This window comes from Procambarus clarkii, chromosome 22, assembly GCF_040958095.1.
Source record: "Procambarus clarkii isolate CNS0578487 chromosome 22, FALCON_Pclarkii_2.0, whole genome shotgun sequence".
NCBI classification, from domain to species: Eukaryota; Metazoa; Arthropoda; class Malacostraca; order Decapoda; family Cambaridae; genus Procambarus; species Procambarus clarkii.
This window is the reverse complement of record NC_091171.1, coordinates 45774716-45795942: the sequence shown is the minus strand read 5'-3', so window position 1 is coordinate 45795942 and position 21227 is coordinate 45774716. Positions and strand designations below refer to the sequence as shown.

The window sequence follows — 21227 nt, the reverse complement described above, 5'->3', positions numbered from 1 at the left end:
TAACACGATTTTTCTCGATCTTTCGTACATTTCTTTTCACTGTTGGTGGTAATTCAAAGATCAATTCTCCAAAATTCATTTTTATTTCTAGTCTGACGCGACACTTGAGCGCGTTTCGTAAAACTTATTACTTTTTCAAAGACTTTAGTTTACAAACACACAACTGAAACTGAATAGAGCTTACACATCTTCGAGGTTTATATCTACATTTGGGTGAGGTGGATGAGGTGAAAAACGAACTTTCAACAATGGGTATTAAATTCCACCACAAGACAGAACACGAAACAATGGGTATTGAATGGGTATTAAATTAAAACACAAGACAGAACACGAAACAATGGGTATTGAATGGAAGTAATTGTAGAAAGCCTATTGATCCATATTTCTTGATGCTTCTATATTGGAGCGGAGTCTTGAAGTGGGTAGAATATAGTTGTGCATTAATTGGCTGTTGATTGCTGGTGTTGACTTCTTGATGTGTAGTGCCTCGCAGACGTCAAGCCGCCTGCTATCGTTGTATCTATCAATGATTTCTGTGTTGTTTGCTAAGATTTCTCTGGTGATGGTTTGTTTGTGGGAAGAGATTATATGTTCCTTAATGGAGCCCTGTTGCTTATGCATCGTTAAACGCCTGGAAAGAGATGTTGTTGTCTTGCCTATATACTGTTTTTTTTTTTAGGCTTACAGTCCCCAAGAGGGCATTTGAAGGCATAGACGACGTTGGTCTCTTTAAAGCGTTCTGCTTTGTGTCTGGAGAGTTTCTCATGAGTAGGCTGGCCGTTTTTCTGGTTTTATAGTAAATCGTCAGTTGTATCTTCTGATTTTTGTCTGTAGGGATAACGTTTCTACTGATATCTTTCAGGACCCTTTCCTCCGTTTTATGGGCTGTGGAAAAGAAGTTCCTGTAAAATAGTCTAATAGGGGGTATAGGTGTTGTGTTAGTTGTCTCTTCAGAGGTTGCATGGCCTTTCACTTTCCTTCTTATGATGTCTTCCACGAAACCATTGGAGAAGCCGTTGTTGACTAGGACCTGCCTTACCCTTCAGAGTTCTTCGTCGACTTGCTTCCATTCTGAGCTGTGGCTGAGGGCACGGTCGACATAAGCGTTAACAACACTCCTCTTGTACCTGTCCGGGCAGTCACTGTTGGCATTCAGGGAGATTCCTATGTTTGTTTCCTAAGTGTAGACTGCAGTGTGGAAAACTCCGCTCCTTTCCATGACTGTTACATATAGAAAGGGCAGCTTCCCATCCTTCTCCATCTCGTAAGTGAAACGCAACACAGAATTCTGCTCAAATGCCTCCTTCAGCTCCTGCAGATGTCTGACATCAGGTACCTGTGTAAAAATGTCGTCATCATACCTGCAGTATATGGCCGGTTTCAAGTTCATGTCGACTAAGACTTTTTGCTCGATGGTACCCATGTAGAAGTTTGCAAACAGGACACCTAGGGGAGAACCCATGGCGACCCCATCTACTTGCTTATACATGTGTCCATCCGGGCTCAAGAAGGGTGCCTCTTTAGTACAAGCTTGGAGTACTAAAGAGGCACCCTTGGAGTACTAAAGAGGCACCGTCAGCTTGGTCGACGTCTTGGTCGTCCTTTCACTTGAGAATGAACCATGAAGGTTCGAAACGTTGTGCAAATTGTATAAATAAGTGTAATACATTCTATAGTAATTCACTTCTTTTCTTCACCCTGAAATTACGAAAATGAGTTTTGGAGAACTCCTATTTCAGCTAAGCCCTGATGCTAAGAAAATAGTTAGAGGGATAGAAGCCCTAAATCAAAAGATAGTAAATACAGAATATGCGGTCATATTCAATGAGACATGTTTGAAAGAAAACCTGCTGCCAGTATGCACCAATATATATATATATATATATATATATATATATATATATATATATATATATATATATATATATATATATATATATATATATATATATATATATATATATATATATATATACACACATATATGTTATACAATTGAGTAAAATTTAATGCTGGCTATTGTGTTTAGATTTGTTTGAACTTATGTTACTACTTTTATACTAAAGCAGTTAATGTCAACAGACCTGGCTGAGGATGTGATCATTGTCCACAACTCGTACACTGGGAACAACCAACTGCACCTCACTTGCTTGGCCAGCGACACCAACAGAACGCTTACTAGGGAGGATATTACATTTTGGCAATATAATACTCCTGCTTTTACAACATCTGTGACTCGTAAGTATTAAGTTTTATCTGTAAATTCATAAATTCTGACAAATGTTTCCTTAATAATTTTCATTTATGTTTTCAACACTTGACCATGACCAGTTTATGTTCTTCGTCACAGTCGAATTATTAACGTAATGTAGAGTTATGTTCGGGAGTGAGCAGTGGTGTACAGGGATGAGTAGTGTTGAGTATGGATGAGCAGTGATGTACTGGGATGAGTAGTGGTGAGTATGGATGAGCAGCGATGAACTGGGATGAGTAGAAAACTTACAATTCCAGCCCCAAATATCATATTGCTTGTGGACTTCAACCTTTGGCACCTAAAATAGAACAACGTAGCAAATACAGTTATTCCCGAGAGAATACCGGGAAGTATCCTACATGAACAGTCATATGCAAATGACCTACTACGGGTGTGCGTCAGATTTGCACTAAACCAGCAAATAATAGATCCAACTAGAAAAGATAACGCACTAGATCTTATTTTCATAAATAACGATGAACTGATCAAGAACATGATTACAAATACTTGTTACTCAGATCACAATTTAATTGAAGTTCAGACAAGCATGGGACAATAGACCTGCGCAGCCAGTCGCAAATTCTAGAGGAGGAGAATTCAGCCATTTTAATTTTAATAATAAACAGATTAAACTGGGGAACAAATAAACCAAGACCTCACAGATATAAGTTGGGTTAGAACAACTAGAAAATGCAAACCTAAACCAGTGCCTCGAGAAAATAACTGATTAGCACTAGGAATATATTCAAACCGCATAGCTAAGAAAAGGAGGAAGAGATGCAGACTAGAAAGAGAACAATGTTCCCTCGATAGACGAAGAAGACGAATCGCAGATCAACTTAAACCCTATCTCCAGAACAACAAAGTAGGCTATGTAGAGAAATAGAAACGATTGAACAAAAGTTACGAGAATCATATGAAATCTAGGAGAGGCAGAGAGAGCAAAAGACCATCAGGGAAATAAAGAAAAATCCGAAATACTTTTTCTCCTATGCAAAATCTAGAACAAAAACTACATCTAGTATTGGGCCCCTGCGAAAGGGAGATGGTCCTTTCATTGATAACAATGAAATGTACGAAGTACTGAGACAACAGTACGATTCCGTTTTCATTGAGCCCTTAAACACACTGATGATTGATAACCCAAACGAATTCTTCATGAATGTGATACCAGTATAAAATCATATATCGAATGTCACCCTAACTCCACTTGATTTTGAAGCGGCCATAGACAGTATGCCTATGCATCTGAACCAGACCCTGATTCCTGGAACTTTCATATTCATCAAGAACTATAACCAAAAAAATTGCAGGCCCTAAACATTTTTGGGAAATGGAGTTTAGATACTGGTGATATCCCTGACATACTGAAAACAGCAGAAATAGCACCACTCCATAATGGAGAGATTAAAGCAGAGCCAAAAAACAATAGACCGACAGCACTACACATTATAATAATCTTTGAAATAGTAATAAGAAGAAAGATCACAAAACACATGTAATCACTGCGTGAACATAACCCTGGACAACACAGGTTAAGAACAGGACGCTTTTGCTTATCACTATTGCTGGACCACTATGACATGGCCTAAGATGCCATGGAAGACAAGCAAAACGCTGATGTAATATGCACAGATTTCGCAAAAGCCTTCGATAAATATGACCATGGTGTTACCGCGCACAAAATGCGAAAAAATAGGAAGATGGATCTTCAATTTCCGAAATAACCGAACCCGGTGTGTAATAGTCAACAAAGTAAAATCCGGACCATCAACCTTGAGGAGCTCAGTCACCCAGGGTTCTGTGCTTGCTCCAATACTTTCTCATTCTCATTTTGGACATTGACAAGAACACAAACTATAGTACCGTAGCAACCTTTGCAGATGTGTTACGGCCACAAAGGGTCGCAACCGGGTTCTTTGCTGGTGGAACTAAAGTTGTGGTATCCAACCCAAAGTAAGTAATGGCTTTCAAGGAGTGAGCTCGGTAATGCAAGTAAAACAGAACGGGGGAGGTGCATTGAATACGATACTTCATCAATTATCAATATATTCACATATAATCGCTTTCCCATCACCTCATATATAATCCTAAAGGAAGTATTACTACACTTAATATATACACGTGTCTCTCATAGGAAACTAAACACTCCTCGATGCTCAATCGATGCAGTCTTGTCAGCTTCCGTGTTTCCTCAACACACAGTACCGTCCTCAACCAGTACTGGGAAACACCAATGAGTCTACCCTCGCCACGGGCCAGCCAAAACACAGTCTCACTAGGTGTTCCTTGTGAACGCCCACAATCACTCTCCAGCCTGGAGCTAGCATAGAACATCAGCCTCGCTGGTTACACTCCTCCGTAGCATCTTACTGTCAGACTCTTCCGCTAGCCAGTCCCGGGTATGCCGAATTCTGTCCCTGCCACTTCTCCGGCAGACAATAGAACACTACACAGTTCTTCTCCGGCGGCGGCTCACTGCTTCCGTAAAGCAGAATGGAGTAGAGAGATATTGGCTGCCCTGGGTAGACTGACTGTCCTCGTACCACAGCAGCCCTACGTCGACTCTGTGGATACAGACACGTCATCAGTACACTGGTGATGGTGAAATACATGGGACACTAGGAAACACCACTCACGGACTCTGACATAGACATACAACTCCTCCTATAATAGATGGCGCTGATTTTCTAGGCGCCACCTCACCAGAGGTCAGCATCAGCTACCTCTCGAGCTGACTAGGATAGGAATCTAGCGCCTCTTGCTGGTATCTTGCTGTCACCACTAGATGGCGTCGTCCCAGTTGTGGGGGTTTCAGGAGCGGACTCACAAATGGCATTGACGTCGCTGCTCCGTGCTCCGACGATGGAATCGGGTTCGTAACAAGATGACACTAGGATTTTTGAGACTAGCAAACATAGAGGACACAACAAACCACCAGACTGATGTAAATCTGGTCTTTCAGTGGGCCACAGAAAATAATATGGTATTTAATGAAGATATGTTTCAACTCCTGGGCTATGGAAAAATGAAAATACAAAAACAGAAACCACATATAAAATGCAGTCAAATCATACCATAGAACGTAAAAGCAATGTAAAGGACTTGGACGTAATCATGTCAAACGACCTTACCTTTAAAGAACGCAATAAAGTAGCACGTCACAACTGCAAGAAAAATGACAGGTTGGAATAACAAGAACCTTTCAAACAAGAGATGCCATACCAAGGATTATACTTTTCAAGACGCTAGTGATCTCTAGAGTGGAATACTATTGCACAACAACAGCCCCTTTCATAGCTGGAGAAATTGCTGACCTGGAGAGCGTGCAGAGATCCTTTACTGCTAGAATCCACTCAGTAAAACATCTAAATTATTGGGACCGACTAAAATGCCTAAATCTGTATTTTTTAGAGTGCAGTCGGGAGGAATACTCATAATTTACACATGGAAAATATTAGAGGGGCTGGTTCCAAACCTGCACACATAAAATAACATCAAATGAGACCAGAATGCATGGCAGGATGTGCAGAGGTGCAATAGGTACGCTGAAGAAGAACTCCATCAATATCAGAGGCCCGAGACTATTCAACACGCTTCCACTACACATAAGGGGCATAACTAGCCGACCTCTCAGTGTTCAAGAGAGAACTCGATAAACACCTCCAAAGGATACCTGATAAACCAGCCTATGATTCATATCAGTTTTACCAATATGTATGTTACATAACCAATTTTCAACTCACGCTGTAAACTGTTGCGTCACTGGGCAAGTTTTCAAGATCTGTAGTAAAGCCGGACGTAAAAATAGTTATTCAGAATATTGCAAGTTTCTTAATTTTCTATCAGTTTACATGAACTTGCTTTGAATGGCACAATGTTTTTTACAACTTGTGCAGGACATAACTGGACAAGCTTATAACTTGTAACGTATAACTTGGACAAGCAAGACTTTGCATCTATGACTACTCTTGTTTCATAGCCACTTTGCTTTTCTTATTTCTCATTTAACTTTATTTTCTTGTTTTTGTAATTTATAACAAATTAATTACCTAAAATTCTTTGTATTATTTTTAATATATATTCCTTTTTTTCTGACAAACTTAGATTTTGGGTCATATATTTTGGATCATTCCTTCTGATATAAGTAGCCTTCATTAACAAAAATTTCCCTAGCTGCTAGTTGCTCAGACTTGAAAATTTAATATAATCCTCATCCACTGCGTATAGTGCATGGGACAAGGGCTTTGTCCCATGCCTAAATCTCTCAAACTACTTGCCTTAGACATTGTCTTCATTAATCATCATTTGCATTTGTTACCCTGGGACCTTGGCAATATTTTCTTTAATAGAATTTGTCCATGGGATAATTAAAACTTATATCTCAATGATCACTATTCCCAAAGTTGTGGGGTAATCCTAGCAGGCAGTAATGTGCTTTATAATTTGAGAATATGTATAATTTATTTTTTATTTACTTTATTATTTCTTGTTTAATTGATATTTATTATTGCTTCAAATAGTGGACTGTATTTAAGATTCAGCCTGCCAGGTTTTACCTGCACATGGCGGGGGTGGGGGGGGGGGGTAATTGTGCACAGCTTATCCCACTATTGGTGGAGATAAATAAGCCATATACATTTACTCTTAATTTTATAATTATAGTTTATACCACATATGGTGGTACAAACAGGCTACTGTGGTTAGTACTATACAATATTACTGTAAATATGAGTTAGTAAAAAGTAATGGGTTCTCAGCTGTGAGGTTGATATGGCCATATTAGGCAGTGTGAGAGAGCTGTTGTAACATCTGTGTTTGGTTGGCCACATGTAGTCCAGAGTGTGTCATGTAATGGCGTCTGGCACTGTAAAAATTGCGTCTGTTGGGGCCTTCCAAGCATATAAAGGTCTATGGTGTTTTTCAGGTGGTAAACCGCTCAACTTGATGTTTCTCCCGTGAGCCACTCCTGCGGAAAGATTACGAACTAAACTGCATGCACAAATGTGTTATAGCAAAGAAACGTTATGTTATTTATTGTAAACCTGGCTTACCCTGGCTTGGGGCTTCTTAGCCTGCTTAACCATATCAATAATACTACACGATGAATAAGAGCTCTAAAATCATTTTTATAGGGTACGGATATAATTAGCACTTCCCGTTGTTAGTGTAAGGGTCGCTGTGGCAATTCTCGGTTGGTCAACTTATAATTTTGAGTCTATGACGAGGTGTGCGTGTCGAGATATCCCACAAAAAGCCCTCTCATATCTTGTGTTTATGTTCTGACCAAGACAATGACTGGCCGCCTCCTCTCAGCGGTGTTCCAATATTTTTGGGGGATTCTTACTCTGTCTTATGGACTTAAGGAGGCAAACTGTAGTTTTACTGCTAATTATCTAAGAACCAGTCAAAGTGACTACTATTTTATTAAGTTTAAATACTAGACTGTTGTTTAAGGAATGGTTGTGGAGCTTAAATATAATTGTTGTTATGACGTCACGGACCCGTTCTCCTTAAACTTTTGATTAACTAGAAAATTAACTACATCTGTGATGGTTACTAGGTTAACATGTTATGTGTTGGATTTACGACAAAAGTCGCTCCCTGCTTTGTAATTTATAAATAATAATTCATTGTGTCAATTATTATTCAATAATAATAATTCAAGAGTGTATTCATACACATTAGGCTTATATCGAGGTCAAAGGTCGAATTACTGACCCTGTCCAGGAAGCAACCCCACAACAAGCTGACTATCTCCTGAGCACCTACTTACTACTAGGTGAACAGGTGCATTAGGTGGTAAGAAATGTGCCCAACCATTTCTGTCCTCGACCCGTCATCGACTCAAGTCCATTACATCCAACAGTCGACCCCCACAGACAAACTCATAAATTTTTACATGCTGTTCATTCAAAACAGGAATTTTCTCAAATATAAATTAATATTATAGTATATTACCGTATTGTGTATATATAGGCATTGGTTAGGTTAGATGTTTAGGTTCTGTTGGCGATTATTTGTATTTGTAGTACGTGGGTGAAGCATTTATAACAGTGTGGTTTAAACAAAATTCGTCAGTGAAGCACTTGTTACGGAAATGCTCAAACGTCATCAGTTGTGAGTCGTGTGTAAACCGTTTTTCATTCATAAACAGCTGGGGTTTGGCGGGTGCGTGGAATCACTTTTGGGTCTTTGTTTGGAGGATGGGCTATCGTCCCGATTGGTATTCGAACCCGGAATTCTCGATTGTACGTCGAGAACGAACCCAAACTTTTATTAGAATTGATCATCTGTTTTTGTTATCCAGCATTAACACGAGAATGTTGTTAGTCCTGTTAGGTTCTGTAACCAACTGTGTTGGGAAACAGTCTTCGGTCATCTCCAAACACTCCTGCCTCGATTTCTTACTTTAAATGACCAATATATTTTACTAAAATTCAAATCTCAAATAATATATTGTTATACTTTGGTTCTTTTTTGATTTCTAAAAGTTTAGACCTATCAGACCCACCACCGGTCTAAACTTTTAGACCGGTGGTGGGTCTAAAAGTTTAGACCCACCACCGTTGGCAGACTTTGACCTATCTGTGAATAGTGCAATGGAGTGTAATTACATAGAAAAATGTCCAAGGAAGACGCATTTCATAACAGTAGGATGGTTAGAAGCCTTCACCTTACAAAACTTTGCAAGTGGGACAGTCCATGGGGGTCTAAGAGAGAGATTGTAAACGTGAGCCGAGAAGGAATCTTGCAAGTGAGTCATACTTACAGGAAAAGGTAGGTGGTGAGAGGGGACCAGAACCCTCCAGAGGGATAACAGTCAAAGCCCGATGTAAGCGAGAATGAGGATGTTGCAGGAATCATGTTTAGGAACGAAGGCAGTAACGATCGCGACGATCCTGTAGAGACAGGACACCGATTTCAATATACAAGCTTTTAGGAAAGGGATGAATGAAAGGTACCAGAACCGAAGCATACACATTATACTAAAGAGCATCAAGACTGCAGGGTTGAGGAAGAGGCAGAGGGATAGTTGGGGCAGCCATAAGCGAATTCAGACAGCATGGGAGAGAAGTGCAAATAAAGCATGGGAGAGAAGTGCAAATAAAGGAGCATATGTCTATCAGCTGTCAGAAGCACGGGACATGACTTAATAAGGTAAGGGCTTTTGAGCATTCAACACGGAAATGAGAGAGATGGGGTGACCAAGACGAGTGTCAAAGGTCAACCCCAAAAGTTTAGGCATGTTTCTATTACTAATATTTCTCCTGTTGTTCCGTCCTTGCCCCCATGGAGGGTCCCCATTCCTAAATATTGTAAATCCCTGACCCACAGCTCTAAAGCTTGTACCCCTCCATCAGTTCTGAAACTCCTTTTACTTGAACGCTTTTCTTCACACTCCCGCTCCATTTCCATCTTCACCGATGGGTCCTAAGTCTGCAGACGGTGTAGGCTACTCTTGTTTTTCCTGACCACACCTGTATGTGTCGCCTGCCTCCAGAGAACAGCATCTTCACGGCAGAACTTTATGCTGTTCTCTATGCTCTTCATCTGCTTTCTCACTGGGAATCCTCCTTTGTTATTATAGTTGACTCTCACAGTGCCCTCATGGCTTTGGAGTCCTTTAATCCAGTCTATCTGGTGGTAGTAGAGATTCAACATTGGCTGTTTCTTATCTCTAGTAGATTTAAGACAGCTGAGTTTTGCTGGGTTTCCAGCCAGTATGTGTCGCCTGCCTCCAGAGAACAGCATCTTCACGGCAGAACTTTATGCTGTTCTCTATGCTCTTCATCTGCTTTCTCACTGGGAATCCTCCTTTGTTATTATAGTTGACTCTCACAGTGCCCTCATGGCTTTGGAGTCCTTTAATCCAGTCTATCTGGTGGTAGTAGAGATTCAACATTGGCTGTTTCTTATCTCTAGTAGATTTAAGACAGCTGAGTTTTGCTGGGTTTCCAGCCATATTGGTGTCTCTTTAAATGAGAGTGCGGACGCTGCCACTAAAGAAGCTATCCGCACTTGTCCCATCTCCAGTAAAGGTATTCCTTATTCTGACTTTTACCCAGTTATTTATTCCTCCATCCTTGCCGTTGGCAGGGTTGTTGGTCTTCTGTTACTGGTAACAAACTGCGTACTCTTAATAGTAGTGTGTCCCTGTGGCCTTCCTCCTATCACCGTAACCGACGGTGGGAAACGGCTCTGGCAAGGATGTGCATTGGTCATATGCTCTTAACTCATGTACACTTAATGGAGCACTGTCTTGCTCCATATTGTCTTAACTACATTGTCCCTCTTACAGTTGTGAATATTCTTGTTGAATGTCCTGACTTCCAGGACGAGCGTGTGTCTTGCTTTCCGACCGTCTCCCGTGGTCACTTGTCCCTCGATAGAATTCTTGGTGAATCGGATACTTTTGATATTGTTCGCCTTATGCGTTTCTGTTCTCATATTGGCATCCTCAGTGATGTTTAGTGCCCTCTGATTATCCTGCATATTTGATGGTGCTACATAGCCTTCCCGGTTTGGTGCCTTCTTTGATATTTACTTACTTTCCTGTGTTGATCTTTCTTTCTGCTCATTTTTCGTTAATGTAGACCTAATGTGGACGATCCTCGATGTCCTCCATAATTGTCACCATTTACCCATCCTCATAATTCTGTTTTCTTTCTGCTCCCCCCCCCCCCCCCCTCCCTTTCCTAGGTGCTGGTCTGGTGAGTCGGACAGGAATCTTTACACACTCCGCTTTTCCCAACCTGTCTGATCTGCCTTTCTCTAGCTCTCCTTTTTATGCTGCACTCCGCTGTTACTCATTATACTTCCCACGGCATTAAAAACTGTGTTCCCTTGTGGAATTCAGACTGTACTTGCGCTGAATGCTGTAAGCCGGCATCCTAGAAAAGTCTCTGACAAACGATTGTTTCTTCTATTTTGTTTCGTCCTTTGGATTTCTGTACTCATCTTCGCCTTCCCTATAATGATCCCTTCTCTCTCTCTCTCTCTCACTTTCTGAACTTCGGTCTGCCCTGGCCCTCTACGGTTCTACGGCGGCGGGCTCCGATGGCATTCATTATAAGATGCTTCGCCATCTCTCTCTGTGCACGTCTCAGTATTTACTGAGTCTGTATAATCTGATCTGGGAGTCGTCGTCAGTCCCTGAGGACTGGCTCGATGCCGTTGTCCTCCCTGTTTGCAAATCAGGGTCTCTGGGAACATCCCCTAAGGACTTTCGCCCTATTGCCCTCACAAGTTGTGTCTACAAACTCTGTGTATGTATGGTTAACCTTCGTTTGATGTGGTTCTTGGAACAACATCAACTCGCCCCTTCTCAATTTGGTTTCCGCAAGTGCCGTAGCACAACAGATGTCCTGGTGAATTTGGAGGTCTATATTTGTACTGCTTTTGCTGCGAAGACCTCCGTTGTTGCCGTCCTTTTTGACCTGGAAAAGGCTTACGACACCACTTGTCGATATCATTCTATCCCAGCTTCATTCTTTTGGCCTTCGTGGTCTTCTCCCTCTCTTTCTCCGCAGCTTCCTCTCTCGTTCCTTTCGGGCAAGTCTTGGTACCGCTCTCTCTGCCTCTTTTCAGCAATACGAACGTGTGCCCCTGGGTAGTGTTCTATGCACTACTCTTTTTCTGGTTGCCCTCAATGGTTTTCTTTCCTCTCTTCCTTCAGGCGTCTTCTCCGCTCCCTATGTCGATGATCTTACCCTTTGCTGTCAGGGTGATGGTTTGCCTCTCCTTCAACGCCGACTTAACTTGCAATTGATGCCGTGTCGTCTTGGGTCGTATTTTGTTTCGTCCTTTGGATTTCTGTACTCATCTTTGCCTTCCCTATAATGATCCCTTCTCTCTCTCTCTCTCTCTCTGAACTTCGGTCTGCCCTGGCCCTCTGCGGTTCTACGGCGGCGGGCTCCGATGGCATTCATTATAAGATGCTTCGCCATCTCTCTCTGTGCACGTCTCAGTATTTACTGAGTCTGTATAATCGGATCTGGGAGTCGTCGTCAGTCCCTGAGGACTGGCTCAATGCCGTTATCCTCCCTGTTCGCAAATCAGGGTCTCTGGGAACATCCCCTAAGGACTTTCGCCCTATTGCCCTCACAAGTTGTGTCTACAAACTCTGTGTATGTATGGTTAACCTTCGTTTGATGTGGTTCTTGGAACACCATCACCTCGCCCCTTCTCAATTTGGTTTCCGCAAGTGCCGCAGCACAACAGATGTCCTGGTGAATTTGGAGGTCTATATTTGTACTGCTTTTGCTGCGAAGACCACCGTTGTTGCCGTCCTTTTTGACCTGGAAAAGGCTTACGACACCACTTGTTGATATCATTCTATCCCAGCTTCATTCTTTTGGCCTTCGTGGTCTTCTCCCTCTCCTTCTCCGCAGCTTCCTCTCTCGTTCCTTTCGGGCAAGTCTTGGTACCGCTCTCTGCCTCTTTTCAGCAATACGAAGGTGTGCCCCTGGGTAGTGTTCTATGCACTACTGTTTTTCTGGTTGCCCTCAATGATCTTACCCTTTGCTGTCAGGGTGATGGTTTGCCTCTCCTTCAACGCCGACTTAACTTGCAATTGATGCCGTGTCGTCTTGGGCCACTGATTATGGTTTCAAGTTCCCTACTGCTAAGACTTGTGCCATGACTTTTACTCGGAAACGGGTCATTCTTCGTCCCTCTTTGTCACTTTATTGTCATCCCCTTGAGTACAAAGATTCCGCAAAGCTTGTGGGGTTATTCTTTGACACTCGTTTGTCTTGGTCTCTCCATATCTCTTACCTTCGTGTTGAGTGCTCTAAGGTCCTTACCCTCCTTCGGGTATTGTCCCATACTTCTTGGGGAGCGGATAGGCGCACTCTTCTTGCTTTACATTCCTCTCTCGTCCTGTCTAAGCTCGATTATGGTTGCCCTGCTTACTCGTCTGCTTCTCCTTCTTCTGTTCACCACCATACTGGGTTGCGCCTCAGTTCTGGTGCCTTTTGTTCGACTCCCGTCCTCAGCTTTTATGTTGATACTGGCTTCCTATCTCTCCAGGACCGCCGTGATCGCTATTGTCTTCACTATCTTGTGTGGTCCTTGCATCATTCTTCCTCTCGCCTCTGTCGTGCTTTAACATTTACCCCTCCTGCGGTTCCCTGTTCCTCTTTACCACCTCTCTCTCTGTCCTGTTATCTCGCTTACAGGATTCTCTTTCCGTTCGTATTTCATATTTCTCCTCGTGTCGTTCTTTCTTTGCCCTCGTGGAGAGTCCCCCTTCCGCAGTTTTGTACATCCTTGACCCTCATCACTAAAGCTTTTACCCCTCCTACGGTTCTAAAACGCCTTTTCCTTGAGCCTTTTTCTTCTCACTCCCACTCCGTTTCCGTCTTCACCGATTGGTCTAAGTCTGCTGACTGTGTTGGCTACTCTGTTGTTTTTCCTGATGGCACTTATATGTGTCGCTTACCTCTGGAGACTAGCATCTTCACAGTGGAGCTTTATGCTATTCTCTATGCTCCTCGTCTCCTGCTTTCTCGTTGTTAATCTTCCTTTGTAGTTGTTGTTGACTCTCGCAGTGCCCTCATGGCTCTTGGATTCTTTAATCCAGATCATCCAGTGGTTCTCGAGATCCAGCATTGGCTGTTTCTTATTCACAGTAAATTTAAGTCGGTTGAGTTTTGTTGGGTTCCCAGCCATATTGGTGTCTCTTTAAATGAGAGTGCGGATGCTGCCACCAGGGAAGCTGTTGCTCTTGTCCGATCTCTCGTAAAGGTATTCCTTATTCCGACTTTTACCCGGTTATCCATTCCTTCATCCTTACCCGTTGGCAGGCTTGTTGGTCGTCTGTTACTGGTAACAAACTACGTACTCTTAAAAGTTATGTGTCCTCTTGGCCGTCCTCCTACCACCGTAACCGGCGATGGGAAACGGCTCTGGTGAGGTTGCGTATTGGCCATACTCGCTTAACTCATGGTCACTTGATGGAACGCTGCCCTGCGTTCTAAATGCATTGTCATTCTTACAGTCATGCATATCCTTGTTGAATGTCCTGACTTCCGGAACGAGCGTGTGTCTTGTTTTTTCCGACCGTCCCCCGCGGTCGCTTGTCTCTTGATAGTATTCTTGGTGACTTGCATACTTTTGATATCGTTTGCCTTATGCGTTTCTGTTCTCATATTGGCATCCTTTGTGATATTTAGCACCCTCTGATTATCCCGCACATTTGATGGTGCTACATAGCCTTCCCGGTTTGGTGCCTTCTTATGGTAATTACTTACTTTTATTTTGTTTCGGAAGGCAAATGCGGTGGCCCATAGCGCCATACATACAGTGAAATGTTAGAGATGAAAATCTTATGTCTCCACCAATACTGTTCACACATCTCTTCCTCGGATGATTTGGAGACATTTAACATTTTGCTTCCCATAGTGGGCAAAACCCATTATTGGCTGTTTATCTCCAGCAGATTTTATATAATTGAATTTTGCTGGATTCAAGCCATATTAGTGTTATTTTAAATGAATGTGTTGGTACTACTGCTAAGGAGGTCATCCACACTTGTCATATTTCCCAAAAGAGGATTCCTTATTCAAATTTCTACCCAATCATTCATTCTGCAACCAACAACCATTGACCGGGTCGTTGTTGCCTTGGTGCCTTCTTTTTGATAATCGCTTACATATTGTATAGGTATCTTAATGATACCCTCTCTATAAATACAAAGGTTGACGATATTGTGTATTAGGGACAACAATAGGTGTGGTCAGTGAAATTAAATTGAGGATAATCTATATAAATAAAAATGGAAATGTTCGTTTGTTCATATTCGTTAATCCCCGAAAGTTCTTCACCGATTGCTTTGAAATTTTCACACATCGTTCCATTCCCATCCGAGCAGGTTTTTAAATACATACTATACAGATGGCATGTCTGTGAAGGCAAAAAACATGATTGTTTAAAAAACAGTTTTTATGTGTTTTTCTTGTGAGGGAAAGCTTCGAAATCTCTTTTCCGATTACTTTGAAATTTTGACACAACGTTGCATTCGTATAGGTGCGTGTTTTTATATACGTACTATATACATGCCTCACCTGTGACAGGAAAAAACATGTTTAAAAAAAAAAACAGCACCATCTATTGGATGTAAGAGTAACACACGCTTTAATCTCCGAATGTTCTTCACCAATTGTTTTGAAATTTTGACACAACGTTCCATTCGAATACGCACATGTTTTTATATACTGTACTTACTACATAGATGCCACACCTGTGACAGGTAGAAACATGCTTCTTTAAAAAAAAAAACACCATCTGTTGCACGTAATAGTAACACATACACACACACACACTATACTAAATATGTTATGATTCCATTTCAATGTATCCGATTGCATTGATAAATGGAATTTTCATAGATTATTTTCATTTTGATTTAATTATTTTGTGACATTACGTTGGAATTGAGCTGTGTTGTTTACCATACCATTTATTTCGTAAGTATAAGTATAGATGCCACCTGTGACAGGTAAAAACATTCTTTTTTTAAGAAACAACGCCGTCTGTTGCACGTAAGAGCAACTCACGCTATCTATATAAATAAAAATGGAAATGTTCGTTTGTTCATAATTGCTAATCTCCAAAAGTTCTTCATCGATTGCTTTGAAATTTTCACACAATGTTCCATTTGCATCAGAGCAGGTTTTTAATACATACAATATAGATGTCACGTCTATGACGGTAAAAAAAAAAAACATGCTTCTTTTAAAAACTGTGATTTTCATGTGAGGGAAATCTTCAATGTCTCTTTACCGATTGCTTTGAAATTTTGACACAACATTGAATTCAAATAGGTAAAAACATGCGTTTTAGAAAAACAGCACTGTCTGCTGCACATAAGCCCAACACATGCTAAACTAAATACTGTATGTTATGATTCCATTTCAATGTTTCCGATTTGATTGGTAAATTGAATTTTCATAAATTTCGATTTATTTTCATTTTGATTTAATTATTTTGTGTGACATTGCATTAGAATTAAGCTGTTTTGTTTACCATACCATTCATTTCGTGAGCATAGTTCATTTTTTTATTTTTTCATTATTTTTCATTTCGTTTTTTGTGTTGGATATTTCCAACACCGAATACAACATTGTTGTTTTCTCATTACTTATTACTAACCCTACTAAATATTGTAGTAAGTAAAATTAACAATTCGTAGAATTCTCATGTACTAATAATTCATCTGTGCATTAGGCTAGAATTCTCACGTCACCTGACGCCAGTATTGCGTCAGATTTCCTTACAGTAAACACATTATATCCAATGTATGTGAGAATTATATTCGATTCTCCATAATTAAAGCATTCTGTATGACAACTAATTGCAGACGAATTGTTCTCTAACTAAAAGCCGAATAGAACGTTAGAATCATAGTGTCTACCTCGTGATAGAGTTAACGTCATCAATGAATGCCATGGGGAGACATTAATTCCTCTCCCTTATATATTTACTATTCTTAAATTGGTAAATAATAATATTTTGTTCCTCTAAATAATAAACCCGTCCAGTCTTTAACGTTTCAAGCGCAAATGCGAGAAATATTAATGTTCGAGACAATAATTTGTTGTATGAACGCCGACTCGGCATGGGTTTGAGGGACGCCATCCTCCTCAGTACGCGGACACGTGCAGAACCGAAAGGAAGCAGAGCTGCGCTTACCGTACTCATAAGAATACGCCATTGCCCAGCAAATAGGGCAGGTGTTATCCATCCACAGATGAAAGCCGCCACTGTGAGGCGTGAACAACCTTGCAGATAATATCTTCAACTAGTGCTGGTGTTAAATAAGGAGCCCTTTGACTTGGTTCCTGACGACACGTGTTCAGCCAGCTGAAGCGCATCACTATCCAGGATAGGTTCACCGGAGCCTGGGATGCGAAATACGGCAATCTTTATACTTATACAGTGCCCACAGCTAAGTATTCTTTTATTTGATGCATCAGGTAGAAGTGTGATAATAGCAGGGTGATTGTTCGTTAAGCAGCGTGATAACACCTAATAACAGGTGATTAAATTGGTCATCTGTAAATTCTTAATATTCTTGAATATAAATTGAGTAGTTAAATCAATTGCTACTGGAAATTATTTATCTTGCAGCACGAGAGAAGAATTCCTCATGTTGCCTTCATCCATGTTAGCCCGTTCAACTCGTTAGTGTACCGAGTCTGGAGAATAAGAGGACTTCTATGGCTTACTAAAGGAATCTTCGTCAAGCTAAGATTTATTTCCCTTTTTTCCATTCCTTTGCAATTAATTTGTGCAGAGTGCTTTGAGATTAATGTGTGATTTACTGTAATTCATTATTATACTCATATTTTATATTCCTCTCTATGCTAATAAGATTAGTTTCAACATTATCTTATAGGCTTAGATTATTATTAATTGAATTAGTGAACGAACCACACTAATTCCTGGACGTACTTACCTCCAGTAATAACCCCCCAATGTAGGTGTTTGAGGTTTGTTTCATTTAATAATACAGCCCATTAATTATTATTATGATCATGCTTTCTAGTTTTATCCATAGTCACTGGTTTCATCTAGAAATTATCTAATGATCAGAAATTCTCAGTTTCCCTCTTTACTTTTAAAAGCGGGTGGTCCTTCGTAATTTAATTTACTACATTAATACTTAAATAATCAGAATCAAGCCCCAAATATCCCACATTTTGAACTGTGATGGGAACAGCTGGGGGCCAGATTCACGAAGCAGTTACGCAAGTACTTACGAACGTGTACATCGTTCCTCAATCTTCGATGGCTTTGGTTACATTTATTAAACAGTTTACAAGCCTGAAAACTTGCCAATCAACTGTTTTTATTGTTATAAACAGCCTCCTGGTGCTTCGGAGCTCATTAACAGTTTAATATTTGTAAACAAAGCCACCAAAGATTGAGAAAAGATGTTCAGGTCAGTAATTGTTTGCGTAACTTCTTCGTGAATCTAGCTCCAGATCATTTGACGTTCCCAATTTTGTGATGGGAACATCAGATCATTTAATCATCAGAGGACGGAGTGGGGAATGGTGGGAAGGACTAGGGGGCGTGAGTGGGGGATGGTGGGGAGGATGAGGGGATGGGGAGGGGGGAATGGTAGGGAGGACGAGGGGACGGAGGAGTGGCATATAGTGGGGAGGACGTGGTGATGATGGAGTGTGGGATGATGGGGAAGGAAAAAGGGACGGTGAAGTGAGGAATGGATGGGAGGACGAGGGGGCGGGGGAAAAAGGAATGGTTGGGAGAATGAGGGGAAGGGGGAGGGGGGGGTGGAATTTGTAGGGAGGACACGGAGACAGGGTAATTTTATATATATATATATATATATATATATATATATATATATATATATATATATATATATATATATATATATATTAGTATATTTTGGTAGCAGTCTTTCCTGTAGACATATATTATTAAATATGACCGAAAAAGTAAGATTAATAATTCTAACACGAATTTTCTCAATCTTTCGTACATTTCGTTTCACTGTTGGAGGTAAATCAAAAATCAATTCTCCAAAATTCATTTTTATTTCTAGTCTGACGCGACACGAGCGCGTTTCGTAAAACTTATTACATTTTCAAAGACTTTAGTTCACAAATACACAACTGAATACAACTTACGCATCTCCGATTTTATATCTACATTTGAGTGAGGTGGAAGGGGTGATGTGGCATTAACACAAGACAGAACAAGATGTGGTATTAATAGGGTATTAATTTCATCAACACAAGACAGAACAAGAGTATTAATAGGGTATTAATTTCATCAACACAAGACTGAACACGAAACAATGGATATTGAATAGAAGTGTTTGTAGAAAGCCTATTGGTCCATATTTCTTGATGCTTCTATATTGGAGCGGAGTCTTGAGGTGGGTAGAATATAGTTGTGCAATAATTGGCTGTTGATTGCTGGTGTTGACTTCTTGATGTGTAGTGCCTCGCAAACGTCAAGCCGCCTGCTATCGCTGTATCTATCGATGATTTCTGTGTTGTTTACTAGGATTTCTCTGGCGATGGTTTGGTTGTGGGAAGAGATTATATGTTCCTTAATGGAGCCCTGTTGCTTATGCATCGTTAAACGCCTAGAAAGAGATGTTGTTGTCTTGCCTATATACTGGGTTTTTTGGAGCTTACAGTCCCCAAGAGGGCATTTGAAGGCATAGACGACGTTAGTCTCTTTTAAAGCGTTCTGTTTTGTGTCTGGAGAGTTTCTCATGAGTAGGCTGGCCGTTTTTCTGGTTTTATAGTAAATCGTCAGTTGTATCCTCTGATTTTTGTCTGTAGGGATAACGTTTCTATTAACAATATCTTTCAGGACCCTTTCCTCCGTTTTATGAGCTGTGGAAAAGAAGTTCCTGTAAAATAGTCTAATAGGGGGTATAGGTGTTGTGTTGGTTGTCTCTTCAGAGGTTGCATGGCTTTTCACTTTCCTTCTTATGATGTCTTCAACGAAACCATTGGAGAAGCCGTTATTGACTAGGACCTGCCTTACCCTACAGAGTTCTTCGTCGACTTGCTTCCATTCTGAGCTGTGGCTGAGAGCACGGTCGACATATGCGTTAACAGCACTCCTCTTGTACCTGTCTGGGCAGTCGCTGTTGGCATTTAGGCACATTCCTATGTTTGTTTCCTTAGTGTAGACTGCAGTGTGGAAACCTCCGCCCTTTTCCATGACTGTTACATCTAGAAAGGGCAGCTTCCCATCCTTTTCCATCTCGTAAGTGAAACGCAGCACGGAACTCTGCTCAAATGCCTCCTTCAGCTCCTGCAGATGTCTGACATCAGGTACCTGTGTAAAAATGTCGTCAACATACCTGCAGTATATGGCCGGTTTCAAGTACATGTCGACTAAGACTTTTTGCTCGATGGTACCCATGTAGAAGTTTGCAAACAGGACACCTAGGGGAGAACCCATGGCGACCCCATCTACTTGCTTATACATGTGCCCATCCGGGCTCAAGAAGGGTGCCTCTTTAGTACAAGCTTGGAGTAGTTTCCTCAGAATATTTTCTGGTATGTCAAGAGGAGTACAGGCTGGATCACGATACACTCTGTCGGCTATCATTCCGATTGTCTCGTCCACAGGTACGTTGGTAAACAGCGATTCTACGTCCAACGAGGCTCTTATCCCTGTGGCCCGTGTGCCCCGCAGTAAGTCAACAAATTCCTTTGGAGACTTCAGGCTGAAGGCGCAAGGAACATAAGGAGTCAGCAGGCCGTTGAGTCGCTTCGCCAGTCTGTACGTGGGTGTGGGTATCTGGCTAATGATTGGCCGAAGTGGGTTTCCAGGCTTGTGCGTCTTGACATTTCCATACGCATATCCAGGTTTATATTCCCCAATGATCTTTGGCAGGTGGAGTCCGGATTTCTTGGCGTTCACAGTTTCGATCAGTTTGTTGACCTTTGCTTTTAATTCGGCTGTAGTGTCCTTCGTTACCCTTTGGAACTTAGTTTGGTCAGAGAGTATGATGTTCATTTTCGCCAGATATTCGTCTTTTTTAAGAATGACATATATTGGCGATTTGTCACCTCTCCTGACAACTATTTCCTTGTTCTCACGAAGGCTTTTAGCTGCCGCTTTAAGCTCGGGGGACAGTATGGTGCTTCTGTAGTTGCCTCGATTCTTTTCTCCTTCTGCAATAAGTTCTGCTTGTAAGGTATCTTTGGTAGTGACCTTCTTTTGTGTCTCGAGGTCGAATATGTCGTCCAACAGAATTTCCAACTCTACTTTCCGGGCCATCTCACTCGGTCTGGACATAACATGACAGTTTATGCCCAGATTTAGGAGTGACTTGGTCCTCAGTGAGGACCAAGGAAGGACTTGCAGGAATTAACCTCACTGAGGACCAAGTCATTCTCCTAAATCTGGGCATGAACTGTCATGTTATGTCCAGACCGAGTGAGATGGCCCGGAAAGTAGAGTTGGA

The 21227-nt window shown here is 41.3% G+C and overlaps 1 protein-coding gene across 1 annotated transcript in view; it reads left to right on the top strand.

Moving 5' to 3' along the window:
- The window catches only part of LOC138367567 (angiopoietin-1 receptor-like), a 59246-nt gene that overhangs the window by 24867 nt on the left and 13152 nt on the right, over nt 1–21227 (top strand). The window contains exon 7 of the mRNA XM_069329267.1: nt 2083–2238. Within this exon, the coding sequence (XP_069185368.1) occupies nt 2083–2238 (156 nt within the window). The remainder of the gene's footprint in view (nt 1–2082; nt 2239–21227) is intronic.